We start from the raw sequence: 25,585 nt of genomic DNA, 5'->3' as shown, positions 1-25,585 counted from the left end.
TTAATTTTCTATTGAGAAAAGTGGCAGCTAATACTTCAGGAAAGTCTGTGATATAAGGCTGAATGCAGAATCTCTATCTTCCAGCTTTTCCTCTTCCAATTAACTGGATTATAGAGATTACAACCTGTTTGATCATTATTAATGAAGATTCATTCATTCAATTTTCAGTTTTCTCAAAAACCCGTTTCATAAATATGTATGGTGGTTTTGATGTATATTCAACCCATGCAAGTTTATTTGGGAAAGGCATTATGTTTTTAATTTTGCATAAAATATAACATTGTAGAAAAGTAACCTTTTAAAATTTTGGTGCAACTAAATGTAAATATTATGATGATTAATTTAACACAATGCTATTTTAAGGAGGGACAGATTATTGTATGAACACTAGAGTAGATAATTGTCTTTTGGCCAAGGTAAATTATTTGAGGACAATAAATATTTAAATTACTCAAAGGTCACAAGGTATAATATGATTTTTTTTCTTCTTTAGATCTTTTGTATAAATTTGCAAATTTTCTATTATTTTTTCCATGTTATGTATTTCTTAATCAGAAATTTTGCTTTGTAAGAATTTTAAAATCATGGACATATAAAGATTTAATGAGTTTATTTTCTTTACAATAATACTTCTTTAATGGAATTTTGTTGCTCCTTTCAGTGTTGTAATGTTTTAAAAATAAATCTGGCAATTTAGTCTTCTTTACACATCTGTTTACACAATATAATTCATCCTATGTCACTAAAATCAAAGGGATTTATTTTTGAATTGAGTGGAAAATTAGGACTATAATCTTAAGAATTTTTTCTATTTTGAAAAGAATTAACATTTTGGAATATTTTCAATCACAGAAGCTTTTTTGTGGTCCCTTTGATATTGCATAGAACTCAATCAAGGGTCAGGAAGATGCAGTCTCATTATAATACTTGGTCCACTCTGTGGAATGCCTTGAAGATAGAACTTGCATATATAATTTAAGTCTTAAATATTTCAACAATTAATTCTATCCCCAGCTGGATTATGGCCATAATGGCTATCTTGTGCTGCATTTTGTTCCATAGCATATTGTATAATTAACGAGAAACTGGAATTACTTTGAAAATAATACTATTTTTAAAAGCAAGATTTTCTGTAAATTGAAATACAGGCGTCTCTTGCAATGAGGCTTTAAGCTATCATTAAATTATTGGCTTGGTTTCAGCTCTAATCACTCCTGGATGAAGCCCATTATTTTCAAAAGAGTGCATTTTGTTGGCAGGGGACACGAGTTTTCTGGTACTTCTGTAATTTATTGTCTGCATCAAAACTTAAATTTATGGCTTATTCCATATTCTATCATTTTCCCTCTGTGAACATTTGTGAAGGAAGCATTTTTAGCTTAAGTCCTAACTAAGGCTTTATAGGAAGAGATAAATATAAGGCATCATATTTTAATGTGCTGGCATCAGGGTCTTTGGCTTAAGTTTCCTCCAATAATCATCTTCTCTAAGACATGAGGATGAAATAAGAGTGACTATAAAGTAAACTTGTATTTGCAATTTTCTATGGATTCTACTCTAGCATGCTGAACGATAGACTGAGTACTATGGACAAAATAACTTTATTCTTGGTCTCAATGCCTGCACAATCATCTATTTTGGGGAATATTAAAAGAACTCTTATTGACTAAGTTTTCTTCTTATATGAGTTTGAGAGCAATCTGTAAAAAGTTAAAATTAAGCTGTGGGAACAATCTAATATTTCAAGTAAATGGATTGTTATTTTTATTGTATAATTATTTTAAGGAAATGCACATGAAGGAAGGAATATTTCATGATGTCAAAATATGCATTTTTTGTCATATTAATGATTAATAGTTTTCCAAGAAAGAAATAATTTTTTTTTTCTTGAAGGGAGCTCAAATTTTCTGTTCCCTTCAATATAAAAGCAGGACAAGGGTGAAGTACAATTTTCCTAATAAATGTCATTACCGTCTGCCATTTTCAAAATAAATTTAATTTATAAGTATGTTTATCTTAAACAAAATAATTCTAGCACACACAATTTTACAGGTATCAAATAAAATTATAGGGTTAGTTATTTAAATAGAGAGTTACAGGATAAATTCTTTTGTTTCATCATAGAAGGAAGGTAAAGGATAGTTATCTTGAAGACCATTGCAAAGACCATCGTATAATAATAGAAAGGCAAAGATTTGGGATATCAAGTTAGTTGTTAAATCAATTTATTCTAAGTTGACTATTGATTTTTAAAAACATGATTTTCTATCTTTTTTTTTTCTGATTAAGCATATGTTCTTGGGTGAGAGTATTTTAAGATCTTTGCCTATTTCAAAAATTTAACAAAATCTGGTTGTTAATTTAGCAATGACCTATATAAGAGAGGCATCACTTAATTTAGATTAGTACAGGAGGCAAGTGTGTTCCCAATTTCTTTGGCAATGAACACATTTCCAGATTTCATACCCATGCTTAACTAATTATCCTCAGGTGGTTGTCTGGATGCACCTTCTATATCACATTTAATTATTCATACTGAGTGGTTTCTTTCTCCATCATGAACATTTTGAGTAAATATAGTAGTTTTCTTTTTTTAAATGTTCAGTGAATGAATGTATTTAGTTTGGGGCTGGGTAGGTTTCTAAAATTTGCAATTGCATCCCAATCTTAAGTCAAGTTTTCACTCCTAAGAGCATAAAGGGGCCTAGTATACAATATTTGAAATACTACTACTATCACTACTACTACTGGAAAATATTTAGGATAGAGTAAGCCTAACCAATTCTATACTCCAGTGAAAAGCCATAAAAGGCCTTCTGATACAAGGGTAGCAGGTTGGTTTTTGACTTGATGCATTGGGGCAATTAGATGATACCATTGCAATGGCATCCTATTGAGTACTCTGGTGGTCAGGCACCAAACCACGTGGTTTACCATCTTCACAACTCTGTGAAGGGTTAGTATATTGCTGAACCTCAAAGGACATCTGATCTTCCAGCATTACGCTGCTCTTTATGCAGTGGTGACATCAGATTGCTAACTTGAAGTATTGAGCAAGAGGTGGTGATTTTGAAACCCTGTCTTCAACATTTTTTTCATCACTCGCTAAAATGTATTGAAGTCCTCTTTGAATTAGAATGACATTTTTTTTTTAAACAAGGAACAATTAAAGGGAATTGGAAAAAAAATTAGCTATGAAAAGATTTGAAGGAGCCAGGGATTGCAAATCAGCACAATTCCTGGAGCTACTGAAAGAGGTGGGGCAAATTATAGTGAAGTAGATCTTGCCCGGAAATAAGGAACACGCTTCTGATATTCTTAATTAAATGGAGAAAAAGTATGACTTCTCCTATCATTGAGCCTTGATGCAAGGGATCTGAAACCCATTGTAGTAGTTTGCAAAAATCCCTCTTTTTCTGTGGGAGGAACAGGCATTTAATCCTCTTTCAAAGCTCATGGGACTAAAAACACTGAGTTCCTTGGTTCTTAAAAAATTTATACTGATCACAAGAAAATAATCTCTTGGTAAATAGTCCCTAGATCTTTAAAGAAACTAATTTTTTATATCTGCAAGTTCGTTTGGCTTAGAGTATACTTTCCCCTCTTTATTTAAGACCTGATTCCCCAACTAGATAATCAAAGTAAGATTTATTTTTCTGAGAATATCTGCAATCCTACAAATGGTATTGTATTCCTGAAGCAAGTCTTCTGTAGTGCTCTGGTGATTTATTCTACCAAATGTTTGAGCAGATTAAGAAAGTATAGGGGCATTTAGGCTTAACATAAATCATTTTTAAAGGTTCACTTGATCCTTACTAAAACCCAGTAACTCATGTACAGAAGTTTTGAAATTCAATTCAATAGACGGTCGAGAGATAACAAAAAGTTTACAAGTCCTTTTAGATCATTCTTCCTTTGGAGGCAGTTTGCTGTCTAATTTCATTTCTAGTACGATCAATTCATTCCATCTTCAGATTTTTAGAACTTAATCCCATTTCCTTGGGGAGCAGTTTAGACCAATTCAATACATCTGACTGAAAAGTACAGTTCTATCAGAGGTGCTCTTTTTCAGTGGAGAACACCTATTACAGTTTATTGGCATATTTTCTCATAAGGATGAAAATATGATCTGTGATGCTTTTTCATAGCACTTGGCTCTTAATTATAATGCAGTGCTAGGTTCAGAAACTATTTTCTGCTGAAAGTCGGATTCACTATGTCTCCTTTTAAAATCTAGGCTCCAAATTTTGCTGTTCTGTGTAAATTGTAAATATTCTAGTAAGAATATATCTGAAAATTTAGATTTAAAAATTTAAATCTTTTAAAAAAGATTTAAACAATATTCTATTTATGCATCAATTGCTATAGTGCAATTTGATGAAAAATGTTTTTTTTAAGAGAGAGAGAGAGAGAGAGAGAGAGAGAATTTTAATATTTATTTTTTAGTTTTCAGTGGATACAACATCTTCGTTTGTACGTGGTGCTGAGGATCGAACCCGGGCGGCACACATGCCGGGCGAGTGCGCTACCACTTGAGCCACATCCCCAGCCCCCCGAAAAATGTTTTTAATAACAATTTTTACTGGGGAATATTTTTAGAGACTGACTCACAATGAACAAATGTAAAGAAACCTCAATACAACCCTGCTGGCTAACTTGTAAAACAAACAAAATATAAATATATAAAAATCTATTCTCAGGCTTATTAAGAGAGATTTAGAATATTTTCTTTTAATAAATTTTTGAACAATGAAAAAATGCTATTTTTATGGCTGTTAGAAGTGGATCAAGATGATATATTTGACAAATAACTTCTAGTCAGTTCAAATACCAAGTCTAGTAAATTTCAAGGCTATCTAATCCAAAATAAGCCCCTCCACCTACAAAATAGTTTTAACACAGTCTGACTATTGCCCCCATTTCAGGTTTTGGCATTTCTGCTTAAAACCATTATCTTGCTTAGTTTTCTTGGGGACATAAGTAGATAATTTTGACATTCTTTGAGTGAAGTCTAATAATTAGAGTAACCCAACAAAAGTTGTATTTTCCTGCAGTAATTTTCCAGTTTAGCTAAAATAACAACCACATCTGGTTTTGACTGAAAAAAAAAAATCATCTCACTGTACCAATACTGATCACATGCTAAGAGCTGATTATTGATGAGAAGCAAATTTAATTATATTATGGAAAAATAACTAATTTATTTATTAGTTAAAATACTTAGAGTTTAAACCACTTCTTTAAAGCATTTCACTGTGGAGTCCTAAAATCATATTTATATAATTCATTTACTCATTTAAATGCATTACTTTCTGAGTTCACTCTTCAATCCATCCTGATGATTTTTCCTGAGCCTCTACCATGTTCTGTATCCTGGGGCTACAAAGATAATACCATAATAGAACAAATAGTCCAGTACAGTAAAGAAATAGTTTCAGAAAAAAATTACCATACAGTATGCTTAAGTATATGGTGCCTAATCAGGGAATGGTTGACTTTAGTCAGAGGGCCAGAAAGAAATTATAAAGGAGTCTGATTTGGGTCTTCAAGATGAATCAGTGTTGAACACAAACAATTGAAAAAATAAGTTCTACATCAAAAAGAAAAGCAAAGAAAAAGATGAATAGGAGTTCTCTAAGTGATACTATGAAGCTGGACTCCACTGCCCCTGGTTGTTCACTCTGTACCTTAGTTCAAGTCTTGAGTGACCCGCATACTATTTGGTGTCCTCCTTTCCTGGACTGCAGGTACCTGTGATATACACTGTATATAAACCATTGTGACTTAGCATCTGTTGGTGTAAGAGTCATGTGTTTGTTCATACTAATAACACTGGGGAAGGAACCACTTCCTTACCTACAGTATGAATAGAAACTGATGAACACCTCTCATCAGGGAAATAGTAAACCCTCTGAACACCAGCTAGGAGATATTATGTAAAAATTTCTGTTCCCCGCCCATCATTTCTCATTAGTAATCTTAATTTTAGAGGAAGAAATAAAATGCATAAGACATTATTTTTGATAAAAATATTTCTATTCAGTTATCATAACTAATCTTCTAAATTTTGTTATATAGTAGGGAGAAATGCATTTTGGAAACAAAAGCTTTCAGACAATATTTTGTTTGTGAACTATTAAAATAAAGGGATGGTAAGAGCTTATCCTTTAGATGCCATTTTTATGAATTCTTAAAATTCATATATCCTGTGCTAAAGAGATGATTCTAGCATCTGACATGAGGCCTGTAGGTGAAGGCCTATAGGTGTAGATGTAGAACTGTTATTTGCCTGGGTTTGTAAAAAGGAGGAAAATAGATTCTGATGAGCAATGAATTTCAGTTACATGTCCTGGTGGGACAAGTTTAATTAAGGGTATAGCTAAATCAAGATGACAATGAAGAAATGAGAAATGGGAGGCAAATCTAAACAAGAGGACAGGTCAGAATGGTATTCTAAAAAAAATTGTATAAAACATTATAATAGAGAACTGGTTCTTTTATTTGTTTACAAATTTACCAGAACATCTATATTCAGATCATTATTTTTTTTCCTTTGAAAATGATTGCCTTGAAGGACCAGTCACTTATTCTAATTAGTCTGTAATTGCTTATCACATTTGTGATGATTTCTTTAGTACCTGTCTTGGAAACTCATGGCACATATTTCTGAATGAACTTAGGGATGGTAGATTGTTGAAATTTGAAAGTGGATTTGAACTAGATAGGTTGAAAAGCTTCCTGTGGTAAAACATTTAGAATTGATGACCAAAATTCTAAAACTAGGTAGAATATGTGAAATTACCATCTTTTTAGGTCATTTTTAGTCAAATACTGGCAAGTGTGGTCCAATTAAGTAGACAGCTTTAGTACATAAAAAAAGTATGGGAAATCCCAAAGGACCAAATACCATACTAGACTGAAATTTAGAATGTTCATCTGCATGCAGATGCTTTGGTTGTTCTGAAGGTATTAAACTCACTAATCATAAGAATGTGCATTTATTGTTAACTAGGCAAGGGGAGAGAAAGACTTGGAACTGAGCAAGATAGAGAACTGAAATTGCATCATTATCATAAAGCCAGGATTTTGAAAGGTTGTACTCTCAAGTACAGGATGGAAAAGATGAGAAAAAGACATTTACAAAAGAAAGACAAGCATATTTTCTAATTAATGTAGGCTCAAGGTAGGAAAAGAATAAACTTTAACCACAAGCTTGCTCTCCAAGGTGGGTTTAAAATTTGAATCCACACAACTCATGTAATGCTGCTTAGAAACTTTGCCCAAATCTTTGGATAACTATTGAGTAATAAATACATGTGTCCATGAAGCCCAGTAAAGGATAAAACCATGGAATAGAGGTTTCAGTTTCTGCCTACAATCAGGCAGAGTTTGGAGTCCAATTAAGTGCATGTTAAAACTAATCTTAAAAATTTTTCATGAGACCATAACAGAATCTGTCATTTATAACAGTCATTTATAATATGTCATTCAGTCTCTAATCCATAATATCTGTACAGTTAAAAAAACAGAACAATACCACCAATATTCAAGGGTAGAAATCAACCCCAAGTTTTTCCAGGTGTTGTAATTATCTGGTAAAGGTTTTAAAGCTATTATTATAAATATGATCTAGGATGTAAATGAAAATATTATCATAATGAATTAACATATAGAAATTCTCAATATAACAATAGAAACTATAAATTAGAATCAAATGAAAATGCTAGAATTTAAAAATAAAATATTGAAAATAAAAAGTGCACTGGATTGGCTTAAGAGAAAATTTGAGATATAGAAAATCAATAAAATTGAAGATAGATCAATAGAAATTACCTGATTTGAAAAATGGGACAGACAAATATTGAAGAATTGAACAGAGCTTCACTGATGTGTGGGATATATCAACATATAACTGGAGTCTCAGAAGGAGGATAGGAAGAGAGAGAAAATGGAGTGAAAAAAATAAGACCAAATTTTCCAAATTTGGTGAAAGACAAAAATGTATACTTTCAAGAATTTCAGATACTCCCAAGAAATTTTAATACAAAGAAAACCAGGCATAGGCACATGACAAACTGCTAAAATTCAAATATAAAGAGAAAATCAACACCCTACAGACAGAGCAACAGAAATACATGAAGGCTAACTTCTCAGAAATAATGGAGGCCAGAACATGGTGGAATAAGACCTTTGAAAAGGTGACAGAGAAAGAAAACTCTATATTCTATAGTTCTTCAAGAATGAAGCAAGATAGAGATATTTATAGCTAAAAGAAAACTAAGAGAATTCCTTGGTAGCAGACTTGCATTACAAAAAAAAATTGCTAAAGTAATATTTTCAAGAGGAAGGGAAATAATAGCAAATAGAATCCAAGAACTTCAGTAAGGAATGCAGATCATAGGGAGTGGTGGTTATGTGGCTAACTAGGAAATGTGATTCTATTCAAATTTCTTTAAAATACACATAACTACTTCAAGTTTACACCACAGTAATATTTATAGCATATTTAAATGTAATTTGCATAGCAATTAGAGCACAGAAATAAGAGGATGAACTGAACTGTAATTGCAAGCTTCTTGTTTATTGTGTGACGTGATCTAAGATTTTGTGTTGCTTGAGTTACACCTCAGTATGAATGAAAAAATTTCAAGGCTTCCCCTCCCCCCCAAAAAAACATAGCCTATAACTCCTGTATTATTTGGTGTAAGGAACACTAGCTGACACAATAGACAAACCCTGACATTTTAATGACTTGACACAATTGATGTTTGCTACCTTCCCACATTATAGCTTGTTGACACTCAGTTTGACCCTCCTGCACAGCCCCATCTAATAGTGACTCAGTAATGTTTTCTACTCTCTTCTTGCATGTCAGTTATCTGTAGAAGATGAGAGAGAGAGCGGCGTGGGGCGGGGCACTGAAGAAAAGTCATATCCATTCCTAACTGCCTTTCACCAGAGGTTACCCATCATTTTTTTTATTGCGTTCAGTAAAAATCAGTCATAAATCCATACATAAATTCTTGAGGCTAAGAAGATATTGTGCAACTGTGTTCAAGCAAATAAAAGAAAGTGATGAATACTTGGCATTATCTCTGCCACATGCCCAAATTAATGGATAGAAAAAAATGAACAAGGAAAATAACTTTAACTAATTAAAATGAAAACAATTAAATGAAAAGTAAAGTAGAAAAAAAGCAGGTCAAAAACAGAACAAACAGCCTCCTTTCTTTATGGTTGCACTTTATATTAGAGAGATTGTTTTCACAGGGGAAATTAGACGAATGTGGAAAGTGTCTTCATATTAGAGAATAGCTCATCAAATGATTCAGTTATTTTTTTCCTTAGAAAATTAAGATATACAGGGTTTGCTTTTCTACTACATTGGTATTTGATTGGAAACCTCACATGAGAAATATTTCATTTATCACTAGGCACTAGATGAACCAGCCAAGACTGAAAATGTCTCCAAGGACAGCACATTAGACCTTCCTGTGGAGGTAATGACTTCAGATTACCCTGCTTGTGGCATGCAACCCTGGAACTCACTGCTAACTCAGTACCTGGTTTCAATTTTTCCAGTTTTGTTATCCTGCACAGCTCAGGCAGAAAACTGAAGAGCTCTGTGCTACCATTGATAAGGTCTTGCAGGATTCCTTGTCTATGGTAATGCCTTAGAATAGAATGTGCTATTCAAACATTTGCTTCGCTTCTCTTCATTTCCCTCTACTTTAGTATAATGCCTCACAGGACTGTCCTTTTCTTTTCTTTCTTTCTTCTTTCTTTTTCTTCCAGCATTCTTCTGATTCTCCTTCAAGGTCCCCTCAGACATTGTTGGGTTCTGAAACAATCAAAGTATGTATATATTTATTATAATTTACTGATCAATAGATTTGCTAGGTCAGTGATTTTCAAACTGAGTCAAAGCTCAATAGTCAGTTGGGAAATTGATAGTTAGTAAACCAATATATAAAAATGCCACCAGCATTTTAAAAATAGTACAATATCAGGCTCTATTTCAAGTACTGTATAGCTGTTGTTGACATTTGTTTCTGTTTGTTTACATGTTCACATGTGTACAAATTTGCATAGTAAATCTATTTCTTACTTGGGTCATGTTCAAAACAGTTGGAAAATGTACTAGAGTATGTAGTTGTATGTTGGCATTTTATAGAACTGGATGTAGAATCTGTGACTTATCTCAAACTATAGCTTCATTATTAATGTAATTATAGCTACTTAGAATTGTTAAACTGGAAAATGAAGTGGACTAAAGTAGCACTATTCTAATAGCTTTAATATAGGTATATTTCTGGATTTTTAAAACTTGATTGACCAAATTAATTTCATTGTACGTTGGGACAGAATGCTAAATATTTTAGATTGCTAAAGTACTGCTAGGCTATTTGTTGTTGTAATTAAATATGTGTTTCCTTCTTAAAATGTAGTCATTTTTATTTGGAGAAACATTACACTTCTCTGAATTATTTTTCAAGCATATATATATATATATATATATATATATATATATATATATATATATATTGTATTTTTTTCAAATATTTATATTGGTGAGTATAACTTTACTCACCCAAATTTCAGAATGCATGTGGCTTTTCCTTTATTGATAACTATTATTATTATTATTTTCTTTTTTGTCCTCATTATTTTCTGTCTTGGAGTTAGTACTTTCTGCATGTCTTTTCAAAAAATGGGACATTGATGTCTGATGTAGATTTTAAAAATGCAGAATTCTTCATAACTAGAAGAATTATCCTAATTTTTAACTGGAACATTATTGAAAAATATCCATTATTAGTAAAATAGAAGACTGTGAACTGATTGTTGTCGATATCAATAAATTATATTTTTAACAGAGAGAACCCACAAACATAGTTTCTGTATTTGGAATCTATTTTGTTGTATATCCATTAAGTCTATTAATTCAAAATTTTGTTTTACCAAAAATAACATTATTTTATAAAAATACTTATTATTTAAAATAAATTTTTAAAATTTAACTTGTTGAACATGTAAAATATGTATTATATTAAATATAGTAATTGTATTTAAGAAGTTACATATGAATAGTAATATATATTTTATTGATTTAACAAATATATAGTACTCATTATATTAAAAAATGATATTTTAGGTCACTAGATTTCAGGCAATTTTTCTTGAACAATATTTTAAAAAAATTTTACTTGATATATAATATTTATACATATTTTTATATACAAGGTAATGTTATGATTCATGAATACAACTCAGCAAGTAGCATATCAATCACATTAAGCTTTTATAAATTCTTTATAAGTGCATTGATTCCTCCTTTCTAATTAGTTTGAGTTATATATAAAGTTTTATGTTTATTATACCCACCCTGCTCTGCCATAGAATACCAGAACTTATCCCTTCTGTCAAGCAATTTTATGCTACCAGTTGATTGACCCCTCCCATCATGACCCAGTTTAATCAACAATCCCTATTCTGCTCTCAACTTCTATAAGATCAACTTTTTCAGATTCTTTTTAGAAGTGAGATCATATGGTGTTTGTGTTTCTGTTCTTGACTTATTTCACATTTCTCCAGTTCTATTCAGATAGGATTTCATGTTTTTTTAATTCTAATTTGTTATATATAACAGCAGAATGCATCACAATTCTTATTACACGTAGAGAACACTTTTTTCATATCTCTGGTTGTACACAAAATAGAGTCACACCATTTGTGTCTTCATATAGGTACTTAGGGTAGTGATGTTCATCTCATTCCACCATCTTTCCTCCCCCCATATCCCCTCCCTTCCTCTATTTCCCCTTTGCTCTATCTAGAGTTTGTGTAATCCACCCATGCTCCCCCCCACCACCACTATATGAATCAGCATCCTTGTATCAGAGAAAACATTTGCCATTTGGTGTTTTGGGATTGGCTAAATTCACAGAGCGTTATATTCTCCAACTGCATCAATTTACCTGCAAATGCCATGATTTTATTGTCTTTTAATGCTGAATAGTATTCCACTGTGTGTATATATACCACATTTTCTTTATCCATTCATCAACTGAAGGGCATCTAGGTTGGTTCCACAGTTTAGCTATTATGAATTGTGCTCCTATAAACATTAATGTGGCTGTGTCCCTGTAGTATGCTGTTTTTAAGTCCTTTGGGTATAAATTGAGGACTGGGATAGCTGGGTCAAATGGTGATTTCATTCTCAATTTTCTGAGGAATCTCCATACTGCTTTCCATATTGGCTGCACCACTTTGCAGTCCTACCAGCAATGTATGAGTGTACCTTTTTCACCACATTCTCACCAACATTCATTGTTGCCTGTATTCTTGATGATTGCCATTCTGACAGGAGTGAGATGAAATTTTAGAGAGGTTTTGATTTGCATTTCTCTAATTTAATTGCTAGAGATGTGGAACACTCTTTCATATATTTGTTGATCAATTTCTTTTTAAAGTTTTTTTATTGGTTGTTCAAAACATTACAAAGCTCTTGACATATCATATTTCATACATTAGTTTGAAGTGGGTTATGAACTCCCATTTTTACCCCAAATACAGATTGCAGAATCACATCGGTTACACATCCACATTTGTACATAATGCCATATTAGAACTGTTGTATTCGGCTACCTTTCCTATCCTCTACTATACCCCCTCCCCTCCCATCCCATCTTCTCTCTCTACCCCATCTACTGTAATTCATTTCTCTTCTTGTTTTTTTTCCCATTCCCCTCACAACCTTTTATATGTAATTTTGTATAACAGTGAGGGTCTCCTTCCATTTCCATGCAATTTCCCTTTTCTCTCCCTTTCCCTCCCACCTCATGTCTCTGTTTAATGTTAATCTTTTCCTCCTGCTCTTCCTCCCTGCTCTGTTCTTAGTTGCTCTCATTATATCAAAAAAGACATTTGGCATTTGTTTTTTAGGGATTGGCTAGCTTCGCTTAGCATAATCTGCTCTAGTTCCATCCATTTCCCTGCAAATTCCATGATTTTGTCATTTTTTAGTGCTGTGTAATAGCCCATGGTGTATAAATGCCACATTTTTTTTATCCATTCATCTATTGAAGGGCATCTGGGTTGGTTCCACAGTCTAGCTATTGTGAATTGTGCTGCTATGAACATGGATGTGGCAGTATCCCTGTAGTATGCTCTTTTAAGGTCTTCAGGGAATAGTCCAAGAAGGGCAATAGCTGGGTCAAATGGTGGTTCCATTCCCAGCTTTCCAAGGAATCTCCATACTGCTTTCCAAATGGGCCGCACCAATTTGCAGTCCCACCAGCAATGTACAAGAGTACCCTTTTCCCCACATCCTCTCCAGCACTTGTTGTTTGACTTCATAATGGCTGCCAATCTTACTGGAGTGAGATGGTATCTTAGGGTGGTTTTGATTTGCATTTCTCTGACTGCTAGAGATGGTGAAACAATAAGAGAGGTAAATAGGGAGCCTACATCATGGGAACAAATTTTTACTCCTCACACTTCAGATAGAGCCCTAATATCCAGAGTATACAAAGAACTCAAAAAATTAAACAATAAGATAACAAATAACCCAATCAACAAATGGGCCAAGGACCTGAACAGACACTTCTCAGAGGAGGACGTACAATCAATCAACAAGTACTTGTTGATCAATTGTATTTCTTCTTCTTTGAAGTGTCAGTTCAGTTCCTTAGCCCAATTATTGATTGGGTTGTTTTATTAGTGTTAAGTTTTTGAATTCTTTATATATCCTATAGATTAATGCTTTATCGGAGGTGCATGTGGTAAAGATTTTCTCCAAATCTATAGGCTCTCTCTTCAAGTTATTAATTGTTTCCTTTGCTGAGAAAGAGCTTTTTAATTGGAATCCATCCCATTTTTTATTCTTGATTTTACTTCTTGCACTTTAGGAGTCTTGTCAAGGAAGTCAGATCCTAGGCCAATGTGATGAAGATTTGGGCCTATTTTTCCTTCTGTTAGGTGCAGGGTCTCTGTTCTAGTGCCTAAGTCTTTGATCTATTTTGAGTTGATTTTTGAACAGGGTGAGACATAGAGGTTTAATTTCATTTTGCTACATGTGGATTTCCGGTTTGGCCTCACCATTTGTTGAATAGGCTATATTTTCTCCAGTGAATGTTTTTGGCACCTTTGTATGGTATGAGATAACCATATTTATATGACTTTGTCTCTGTGTCCTCTATTATGTACTATTGGTCTACAAGTCTATTTTGGGGCCAATACCATTTCGTTTTTGTTACTATAGCTCTGTAATATAGTTTAAGGTCTGGTATTGTGATGCTTCCTGCTTTACTTTTCTTGCTAAGGTTTGCTTTAGCTATTCTGGGTCTCTTATTTTTCCAAATAAATTTCATGATTGCTTTTTCTATTTCTATGAAGAACGTCATTGGGATTTTAATAGGAATTGCACTAAATCTGTATAACACTTTAGGTTGTATGGCCATTTTGACAATATTAATTCTGCCTATCCAGGAGCATGGAAGATTTTTCCATCTTCTGAGGTTTTCTTCAATTTCTTTCTTTAGTGTTCTGTAGTTTCCATTGTAGAGGTCTTTCACCTCTTTTGTTAGATTGATTTCCAGATTTTTTTTGAGGGTATTTTTAATGGAGTAGTTTTCCTAATTTCTCTTTCAGTGGATTCATCGCTGATGTATAGGAATGCATTTGATTTGTGGATGATGATTTTATATCCTGCTACTTTGCTGAATTCATTTATTAATTCTAAAAGTTTTCTGGTGGGATTTTTTGGATCTTCTAGGTATAGAATTATGTCACTGCAAATAGTGATGGTTTGAGTTCTTCTTACCTATTTCTATCCCTTTAATTTCCTTTTTTTTTTTGGTCTAATTGCTCTGGCTAGAGTTTGAAGGATGATGTTGAATAGAAGTGGACATCTTGTTCCAATTTTTAAAGGGAATGCTTTCAATTTTTCTCCATTTAGAATGATGCTGGCCCTGGGTTTAGCATATATAACTTTTACAATGTTGAAGTAGGTTCCCACTGTCCCTAGTTGTTTTATGTTTGTGTTCTCAATAGCTGCCAGTCTGACTGGAGTGAGATATAGTTTTGATTTGCATTTCTCTAATTGCTAGAGATGATGAACATTTTTCATATATTGGTTGATTGTACATCTTCTGAGAAGTGTCTTTTCATTTTCTTGGCCTATTTATTGACTGGGTTATTTTTTTTTGTGTGTGTGTGTGTGTGTGTGTGTGTTTGTGTGTTAAAATTTTTGAGTTCTTTATATATCCTAGAGATTAGTGGTCTATCTGATGTGCATGTGGTAAAAATTTGCTCCCCAAATATAGGCTCTCTATTCTCCTCACTTGATTGTTTCTTTTGCTGAGAACTTTTTAATTTGAATCCATCCCATTTATTGGTTCTTAATTTTAATTTTTGTGTTATAGGAGTCTTATAATGCATTTACAATAAAATCCCAATAACATTCCTCATATAAATAGAAAAAGCAGTCATGAATTCATGTGGAAAAATAAAAAACCCAGAATAGCTAAAGCAATCCTTAGCAAGAAGAGTGAAGCAGGAGGCATCACTATACCAGAACTTAAGCTATACTACAGAACAATAGTAACAAAACCAGAATGGCATTGGCACCAAAATAGACTTGTAGACCAATGGTACAGAATAGAGGATACAGAGACAAACCCCTATAACTACAGTTATATTAGATGAAGGTGCCAAAAACATACATTGGAGAAAAGGATAGCCTCTTTAACAAATGGTGCTGGGAAAACTGGAAATACATATTCAACAAAAAGAAATTAAACTTTTATCTCTCACCATGCACAAAACTCAACTCAAAGAGGATTTCATGTTTTTAATAGCTAAATAGTATACTGTTGTATATATTCACAATATTTTCTTTATACATTTATCTGCTAATAGAAATTTATGTTCATGCCATATTCTAATTATTGTGAATACTGCTGAAATAATCCTGGTAGTAAAGATGTCTTTCCGAATGTTAATTTAATTTCTTTAGGTCTATACCAAGGAGTAGGGTTTCCTGGATCATACAAGAGTTCTATTTTTAGTTGTTTGAGAAATCTCCATACTGTTTTCCACAATGGCTATACTAATTTATGTTCCCTGATGGCAGGATTCCTTTTCTCCCACATAACTCATTAACACTTTATTATCATTATTATTTGTCTTTTTTTGAGACAGTTATTTAGGGGTTGACTAAATTGCTGAGGCTGGCTTTTAACTTGTGATCCTCCTGCCTCAGCCTCTAGAGTCACTGGGATTATAGGTATGTGCCATGACACTGGGCTCATTGTGGTTTTGATTTACATTTCCCTAAGTATTAGTAATATTGACTATTTTTTCACTTGTCTGTTGGTAATTTATGAGTTTTCTCTTGAGAAATGTTTATTAAGTTCTTTAGCTCAATTTTTAAAATTGGTGTTTTTTTGCTATTGAGATAAGTTTCTTATATATTCTGAATATTAACCCTTTGTATGTATGGTTTGTAAATAATTTATCCCATTCTCTAGGTCATCTGTTTGCTCTGTTGATCACTTTCTTTTCTTTAACAAATATTTATCAAGTGCCTACTATGGGTCTGGGGCCATGAGACAAGCCAGGCAGAGCAATTTGATGAGAGCACTTTGGTTGTAGTAACAGACAAGTAGAATTCAAGCTGAGACTCAAACATGGAAAGAAACCAGTCATAGAAAGACCAGACATGATAGCTTTCAGGCAGAAGGGTGGGCATGTATGAATTTCTTGAAGCAAGAAAAAGCTTGGTTGTATGAAAATGAAGGAAAAAACCCAATGCATTTGTAGAATAGAGAGCCAGGGATTAACAGTGTAAAGTGAAGTTGAGAAGGACTCATGATAGTACCTTACTTAGGTCATAGCATGAAATTTGGATTCCACAGAAAATGGAAAGTCATAAAAAAAAATGCTGGGGAATAATGTGGAGCCATTGAGAGCAATCACTCTGACTTCTGTGAAGAGGCATTGCTGTCAGGGATTGCCCTCTGTGCTTTTGGCCTGGAGAGTGTGGTTCAGAGCAGAGAGAAGCATAAGGGTTTGAGACTTACTGTGAAACTGGATGTGAGTAGTGAAAGAGAGAGGACTCATGAATGAGCCACAGGTGTCTGCCTTGAGGATAGACAATAGTGGAGGAGACCCAGTGGGATGGAGGGTAGAGGGCTATATTAGTTTTGGACAGATTTGTTTGAGGTTAATGTCAGAGAAGCTTACACCTGTGAGTCTGTAGCTAATGTTAGAGATCTGAAGATCACAACATAGATGTTGAAAGTGCCCTATATGGAGCTCCCAGCAACAAAAATCACAGGTCAGTGGGGGAAGAGCCAGCAAGAAAGAATGAAAAGGACATTATGGTAAGACGAAAGTTGGAGTGTGTGGTGTGGTGTCATGGAAGCTATATGCAAAGTGTTTAAGAGAATATCATTGTTGATGCTGCTAAGAGGAAGAGCAAACTAAGGTTAGGTAAGCATGTATGTTACTGGACTTGTGCATTTCCAAACTATATTGCTGATGCTTATGCGTAGGTGTTCATTCTCAGCTCTGATTTTTTAAGAGTGTTGTTAGCACATATGTTTGTTTTGAACCTAAGGATTTTCCTATGGGCATAAAAATAGTCAAATTTAACATTTTTAATTCAACCTTTTCTAGATGGTGTCTTTTTTTCTATACTTTTATTTTTAATCTTTTTAAACTCTCTTGTCTGTTTTCCTGTAGTATGTTTTCTACAGGAAAACACACTTCTATATTCAATCAATTTTATACTCAGTCTGAGATGCAATTTATTGGGAACCTTTAGCCATTTAGAGTATTGCAGTTCTATTGTATTAGTGCTAATTTCTGCAGTTTTTATTTAAATTTTTCTATTTAAAATGTCTCTTCCCTTTGTTTTTCTGCCTTTTTTTTTTGGTATTTTGACACTGATGGCAATTTTGAATTTTTTTTTTTGGTTTTTTGGTAGTTACACAAATATTGCTAAATACAATAATTATGTTATTTTCCTATCAATTTTAAAGTTTATCAATATCTTTTCAACATTATGCAAGTACTATTAACACTTTTCAATTTCTACTTATTTTTAGTCATACTAAACAAACATATACAGTTTATTAGTACTTTTTAAAATTTTGTCTGCATTTATATGTTTATACTTTTCCTGGATCTCTTCTTTATTTAGGTCTTTGATCTTCACACATTCATAAATTTCCGCTTTTTCCCCCCTTTATGAAGATCTTGCTGAAATTTTTATTAAACAGATCTATTTGTGCATGTTTGGAATTCTGTATATGCAAGGGTATCTTAATTTTTCCCTTCCTTTAAAATTATAGTTTACTAAACTTAAAATTATAGGTCTTCTCCATTAATAGGTTTCTTCCTAGATTCTCCTTTTTGAATAACATACTTATGAACTATTTTTTCAGCATGATATTTGTTCTTCTGCAACAGTGACCATTTCTAAGTGGCTCTGTGAGTTTTTAGAATTTTATCTCTACATATAAGAGATAACATGTCTAGGTTGGAATTTTATCTTATGCATTTTGATTGGAACTGTCTATGGCCTTTCATCTTCTATCTACAATTTTCCCTTCCCCTTAAATCCTGGAAAAGTTTTAGTCATTATTTTTCCAAATGCTTCTTTTCCCCTGGGAAATCTTAATACTGATTTTGTCACTTTTGATTTCTGTATTCTGTCTCTTAATCTTTATATTCTTTTCTATTTATTGTTTCCTGATTCCTTCAAGATAATTTCTTGAGCTGATATTCCAAGAATTTGTTTAGTATCTATTCTGTTATATAATCCTTATAGTAAATTCTTTCTTGTAGCTTACATATATTTTTCCTTTAACGTCAAGTTTATTGAGTCTGTGAGTCTGTAGCTGAGGTATAATTTGGCCACAACAAAATTCACTACAATTTGTACAATTCTGTGTGTTTGACAAAACTGTATTTTTGACCACCACCACCACATTCAAGTTGAACAATATTTCCTTCAACCTGAAAAATTCCCTTGCATTCCTGTGTAGACTGGCTTTCTCTCCACTCCAAATATTGAATACCCAATGATCTTTTTGTTTTCCCCATACTTTTTCCTTTTGAAGTATAAGGTACACATGTATGTCTACTTAAGGTATTTGACATTCACACGCATCATGCATCAGTAGTTCACTTCTTTGTATTATGGAGTAGTATTACATAGAATGGATGTGCTGTCCTTTCTTTATCCCCTCGCCAGTTAACTGGATTATTTCTTATTTGGACCTACTACTACTAGAGCTGCTAAGAAATATTTGTAAGCAAGTCTTTGTATACACCTACATTTTTATTTCTCTTGAGTAAATAGCTAGGAGCAGAATGGCTGAGCAATTATTTTCCTTTGTAGTATTTAAGATTTTCAGATATCCTATTATTTTTCCATGGAAATTCAAATTTCTCTTGGCTCATCAACTAACTTGGATGTGTGCATGTCTGATGCTCAGAGTGGCATTTACTAATTTTCCAATTCTGGTAAGGTGTGTATACCTTTGTAAGAGTAGGAGGAGTATGTGCCTCATAATGAAGGTGCTCCCTAGTATCCACCATTTCCCACTGCAGCTTCGTCTCCACACTGGTGACCTTGACCTTCACCTCTACCTCTTTGTACCTCTGGTTCTGAGAATTTTGTCTTCTAATAGTTGGAATTTATCATCGATGGGGTTCAGGGGAGACATTCAGCAGAACCTGGCCTGTTGTCCAAACCTGTAATTAACTGTTTTGTTCCCCTCAACCATGCTGAAGAACCAATGTAATATTATGTTCACGATGAATTGTTTTCTGTTTCCAAATTTTACTCCTTTACTTTATCCCTTTTCTGTCCTCTGATGTTGCAAAGAATTAAAAGAAAACAGAGACAGAATTTCTAAAAAATAATCACAAACCAAAATCTAGAGATCAAAATTTAAAAATATTTATAGGCTTGTTTGTTTTGGAACTGACAATTGGAACCAGGGATGCTTAACCACTGAGCACATTCCCAGCCCCTTTTTTAAAATTAAAAAAAAATTGTAGTCGTTGATGGACCTTTATTTAATTTATTTATCTATGTGCTGTGCTGAGAATCAAACCCAGTACCTCACACATGCTAGGCAAGCACTCTACCACTGAGCTACAATCCCAGCTCTCCCTATCACATTTTAGTTTTTATTTTGAGACAGGGTCTCACTAAGTTACTTAGAGCCTTGCTAAGTAGCTGAATTTGGCTTTAAACTCATGATCCTCCTGCCTGAGCCTCCCAAGCTAGGAATTCATAGGCATGTGCCACCACACCCAGCTCACAAGTGTTGAATTTTGAAAGGGAAAAAGAAATTGAGTCAGTAGTGGGATCAAGGAAAACTTTTTTTTTTGTTTGCTTTTTGAGGTACTATCAAGTTTCTATACTAGTGGGTTTTAGTAGAGATTACTGATTATGAAGAACAAAGGGAGATACTGAAGGACAAAATTCCTAAGAACTAGAGTGTAATTCAAATAAGTACCTGTGATGGTCTGAAGGTGTTTGCTCTGCCTCCCCGTCCAAATTCACATGTTAAAGTAATCACCAATGTGATGGTATTAGAAGGTGAGACTTTTAAAAGGTGATGAAGGACAGAATCTTCATGAGTGGGATTATGAAAGAGATCTGAAAGAGACCTCTTATTCCTTCCACCAAGTGAGGAAATAGTAAGAAGGTGCTGTCTGCAAATATGAAAGTTTCACCTTGCCAGGCAGCAATCTTCAATTCTTGGGACTTTACAGCCTCCAGAACTGTGAGCAATAAATTTCTGTTGTATATAAGCCACCCAGTTGGTAGTATTTTGCTACAGTGGCCCCAAATGGACTAACACAACATTTTTTTTTTTTAATAAGAAGGTAGAAATGTCATCACAAGACAGAAAGTATGAAACACGGGGAAACCAAAATCCAAGACTCAGTATCACTTATATTCACTATGAAGAAAATGAAAAAAAGGAAAAAAAATGATACATTGGATGCTATAAAAATCAGGAACATTTGCTTTTCCAAAGACCCAGTTAGGAAAATGAAAAGACATACTAGTGACTGGAAGAAAATGTTTTAGAATCTCATATCCAATCTCATATGTTTATAACACATAAACAACTCCAAAACTCAACTGCAAAAAAAAAAATCCATTAGAAAATGTGAAAGTACCAAGAGAAGACATTTCACCGAAAATTACACGCTGGTGGAAAACAGCTCGTGAAAAGACATTGACCATTAGCCATGGAGAAGTTGATGTTAAAGCCATAGTGAGATGTCACCACACACCTACTGGAAGGCCTAAAGCAAAAAATACTGGCAACACCAAATGCCAGTGAGGATGATGACAATCCTCATTGTTCCTATACTGCTGGTGGGAAGGTTGGTGGTATGGTCACCCTGAAAAACAGCTTCTTTTCACAGAGAACAAGCACTTAGATTTTGGTGATGGTTTCACACAAGTGCACCTATGTCCACACTTGGCAGAGTGCGTGCATTAAATATGCATGGGAGGCTGGAGTTGTAGCTCAGTGGTAGAGCACCTGCCTAGCACGTGTGAAGCATTGGGTTCAATCCCCACAAACATGAATAAAATAAAGATATTGTGTCTATCTACAATTAAAAATAAAAAATAAAAAATAAATAAAAATAAAAAGACCTAACAGACACAGGTGCAAGAATGTGTATAGGTTGATGGTATGAGAATGAAGAGTTTCATAACTGATATCTTAAGTTATTTCATGATTAACACCTTTCAATAAAGAAAATGTAAGATCATTGACTGAGAGGCAAGGTATGATGTGGAGGAGCTTGAAAAATTGAAAAACATTATGTAATATTGATTTCAGTTTTCTTCTCCAACTCCCTTTTCTTTCAAGCTGCCCAAAACACCTTTTCCAAGTTTCCCAGCAGCCTACTCACTGCTGTATACTCAGACTGAATCTGAGCTGACAGATTAGGATCAAATCATTTCTCCTCTGAACCTTCTTTCATTGTTTCAGACATGAGCTTTTGGCGAACACCTCACAACCCAACCATATAACAGGAGGATAGAGTCAGAATCAGACTAATACTTTAAAGGGAACTCTGAGGTTCTGACAACAGAACCTCAGACAGTTGATCACTACCTTCTTTTTGCTATGTTTTCCTGTAGTCCTCTTAGAGTTCTATGCTTACTCAGTTTCCTTTTTTTCATCTCACTTTTCATTATTGTTTCTTTTTCTTCTTTGATGGTTCATTTACTTCTTTCCAAAATATTAATGTTGGAGTATCTAGGAATCTGTCCTTGGACTTCTCATTTTTGTCTGTATTTATTCTTTTCGCACTCTCACCCAGTTTCATGACAATTCTCAAATGTGTATCTTTGGTCCAGAATTCTCTTCCAAGCTTTATTTCCATTTAGATTTATAATAAATGTCTCAAAACTCAATATGTGTAAAAATAAAATCTAGATTTCAGGTTTCCTTCTACAAAAATGTCCATATGCTACCTTCCCATTCCCATTAAGAGAATTTCAATCTTTCATTTGTTCAAAGCCAGAAACTTTGCATCATGTTTTATTTCACTCTTTCACATTCTGCTTCCTTCGGTTACAAATCCTATGTTGTAGCTTCAGAATATCTATAGAATATGATTACTTCATAGCTTCTGCACTGATAGCCAGCATGAAGCTTTGCTAGATAGCACAGAATCCCTGTATGTTTGCCTCACTGTACTGCATTCTGTTTTCTTTTTTTCCCCCAGTGCTTGGGATTGAACCCAGAGCCTTGAGAATGTTAGGCAAATATTCTACCACTGAGTTATATCCCAAAGCCTTTTCTGAGACAAGATCTCACTAAGTTGTCCAGGCTGGCCTTGAACTTGTGATGCAACTTCCTCACTCTCCAAGATTAAGGCATGCACCACCATGCCAGTCACTACACTCCATTCTTTTCTTTTTAATTTTTTAAAAATTTATTTATTAGTTTTAAGCAGATATACATGACAGTAGAAAGCTCCTCAATTCGTTGTAAACAAATGGAGCAGAATTTTTCACTTCTCTGGTTGTGCATGGAGTAGAGTCACACTATTCAACTACACTTCATTCTTAACACATAAAACAGAGTTCCCTTTAAAGTATTAGTCTGATTCTGACTCTATCCTCCTGTTATATGGTTGGGTTGTGAGGTGTTCGCCAAAAGTTCATGTATGAAACAATGAAAGAAGGTTCAGAGGAGAAATGATTTGATCCTAAGAGTCTTAACCCAATCAGTGATTTAATCACCTGATAGGGATTAACCGAATGGTAACTGAAGTGGTAGGGTGTGGCTGTAGAAAGTGAGAATTGGGGGCATAGCTTTGGGGTGTATATTTGTATCAGGCAAGTGGAGACCTCTCTTTCTGCTTTCTAATCATCATGTGAGCTGGTTCCTCTGCCACACTCTTCCACCATGATGTCCTACCTCACATCAGGCCCTGAGAAATGGAACCTGCTATCTACGGATTGAGACCTCGGAAACTGTGAGCCCCTAAATAAATCTTTCCTCCTCTACAGTTGTTCTGGTCAGGTCCTTTCATCACAGTAGTGAAGAATCTGACTAAAATACTTCCTCTACTTAAAACCAGTAACGCCTACACATTCCCTTAGAATGAAAGACAAAGTCCTTACAGGTCCCAGAAGGACCTTATTATTAGGCCTCACAATACCTCCATGTTCTTTTTTCACTGTCTCTTTACTCACTCTGATTTAGCCCTGGTAGTATTCTTGCTGAGTCTTGAATGTACTCAACATGATGCTACTGTCTTACTAGTACATTTAGTATTTTTAAAAATCAGTTTACATTTTATAGTTACCGTTTGCTCTAAAACTTCACAAGATAAAATTTTATCTTCAAAAACATGGTGAGGTATTGTAGTTATCAGCTTTTCATCGCTGTGACTAAAAGACCCAATATGAACCATGTGGGGGAGAAACATGTACTTTTACTCACAGTTTCAGACGTTGAGTTCATGGCTGACTGACACTGTTGGTGTGGGCCCAAGGTATGGCTGGGTATCATAGCAGAAGGGCATGCCTGAGAAAAACAGAAACAGTGGGGAGAGGGTGTCAGAGAGAAGATGAACCCTCTTAGAGCACAATCCGGGTGACCTACCACTAAACACCTACCACCTGCCTACAGTTACCATCCAGTTAGTTCATTCAAGCTACAATGGACTGTTCAGGTTACAGCCTTCAAAATCCAACAAGTTACCTCTGAACATTTCTGCATTAACACAGACGATTTTGGATATGAGGTGGGGATACCTCATATCCAAACCATATTATTCCAGACTTGGCTCCCAAAAGATCATATCTGTCTGACAACACACAATGCATTTAGTCCATCTTCAAATCTTCAAGAGTCCCATAATTATAACAATTCCAGCATTTCCCCAAATTGAAGTCTAAAAAGTCTCCTCTGAGACTCAAGGCAAACACTTGGCTTTGAGCTCCTGTAAAAAAAAAAAAAAAAAAAAAGTTACATATATCCAATATAAAGTGGCATGCAGTAAACATTCCCATTCCAAAAGGGAGGAATCAAGGCATAAAAAGAAGAGATGAGGCCAAAATAAGTCTGAAACCCAGGCAGAAAAACAGGTTCCATAATTTCATGTACAACATCTAGGACACATGGTGGAAATATGTGTTCTCCAAAGAGCTTGGGCAGTCCTTCCCTTTTGACCTTGAGAGTAGCAGTGATAATGGAAATACAATCTTACCAGAGATGACATTATGTTCTCAGCTCTTGTGTCTTTGCATGAGAGGTTTTCAAGAAAAATATTTGACTTGGTAAAAGTATATAAAGTTTATTAGAAGAGAAAGAAAGAGGAGGACCCTCAAAATAGAGAGTGGATACTCTCAGAGAGCAGAGTGATAACTCCCTTTTTTGTGTCTCAGCTTTTATTAAGATGGGAGCAACATTGTTAGAAGATCCCATTCAGATCCCAATCACCTCTTGGTTCTGGATCAACAGACTGTATTAACTAACAACCTAAGGGAAACTCTTGGATATCTTGACCTGGCTGACCTGGCCAGGTCCTAATCGGATTTTTTTTTATAGAATTTAAGGTTAGTGGGCTCCAGTCTTAATCATCCTGTTTTCCTGGGCCTGGGAATCTTTGGTCTGTATTATTTGTGTAGGGTCTTGCAGAAGATGTCTTAGCAGTTAGGCCCTTCTGAGAAAACATATATTTGTCCTTCCCTGAATTTATCCATCTTTCTTTGGTTGTAAGGAAATAATTTATAGAACTGAGATCATGCAAGGGGCCTGAAATAGCTATCTAGTCAGAACTAGTGGTACCATTGAGGTAGATCTGATTTGCTCTGTACTAAGTATTTTCTTAAACTCCTGATTGACTGCTTGTGTCTAACTGCTACCTCACAGCAGAGCTCACGTCCTCTCTCTTGGCCTGGCTTTCTCTCTGAAGCCAGCATCTTTTCTTAGCAAACAGTCCATGTTACTAGCATCTCTTAATTCCTGGGGTCTCCGTTCAGCTTCAGTTTCACTTTCACAGCTTCACATGT

At 34.3% G+C, this 25,585-nt stretch overlaps 1 protein-coding gene across 29 annotated transcripts in view; it reads left to right on the top strand.

The window, feature by feature from the left end:
• The window catches only part of Mlip (muscular LMNA interacting protein), a 225,866-nt gene that overhangs the window by 126,889 nt on the left and 73,392 nt on the right, over positions 1–25,585 (top strand). For 14 of the 29 annotated variants that reach the window (XM_076858562.2, XM_076858578.1, XM_076858576.1 and 11 more), the window contains 3 exons: positions 9,435–9,500; positions 9,583–9,666; positions 9,796–9,855. The exons of 5 other annotated variants lie outside the window; for them this stretch is intronic. In XM_076858562.2, coding sequence (XP_076714677.2) covers positions 9,435–9,500; positions 9,583–9,666; positions 9,796–9,855 — 210 coding nt within the window. The remainder of the gene's footprint in view (positions 1–9,434; positions 9,501–9,582; positions 9,667–9,795; positions 9,856–25,585) is intronic. 10 more of the 29 variants (XM_076858580.1, XM_076858568.2, XM_076858564.2 and 7 more) reach the window with 2 other exon arrangements.

Source organism: Callospermophilus lateralis, chromosome 6 (assembly GCF_048772815.1).
Source record: "Callospermophilus lateralis isolate mCalLat2 chromosome 6, mCalLat2.hap1, whole genome shotgun sequence".
Lineage (NCBI taxonomy): Eukaryota > Metazoa > Chordata > Mammalia > Rodentia > Sciuridae > Callospermophilus > Callospermophilus lateralis.
The sequence above is the reverse complement of the archived record's forward strand: the minus strand, read 5'-3'. Positions and strand labels throughout refer to the sequence as shown.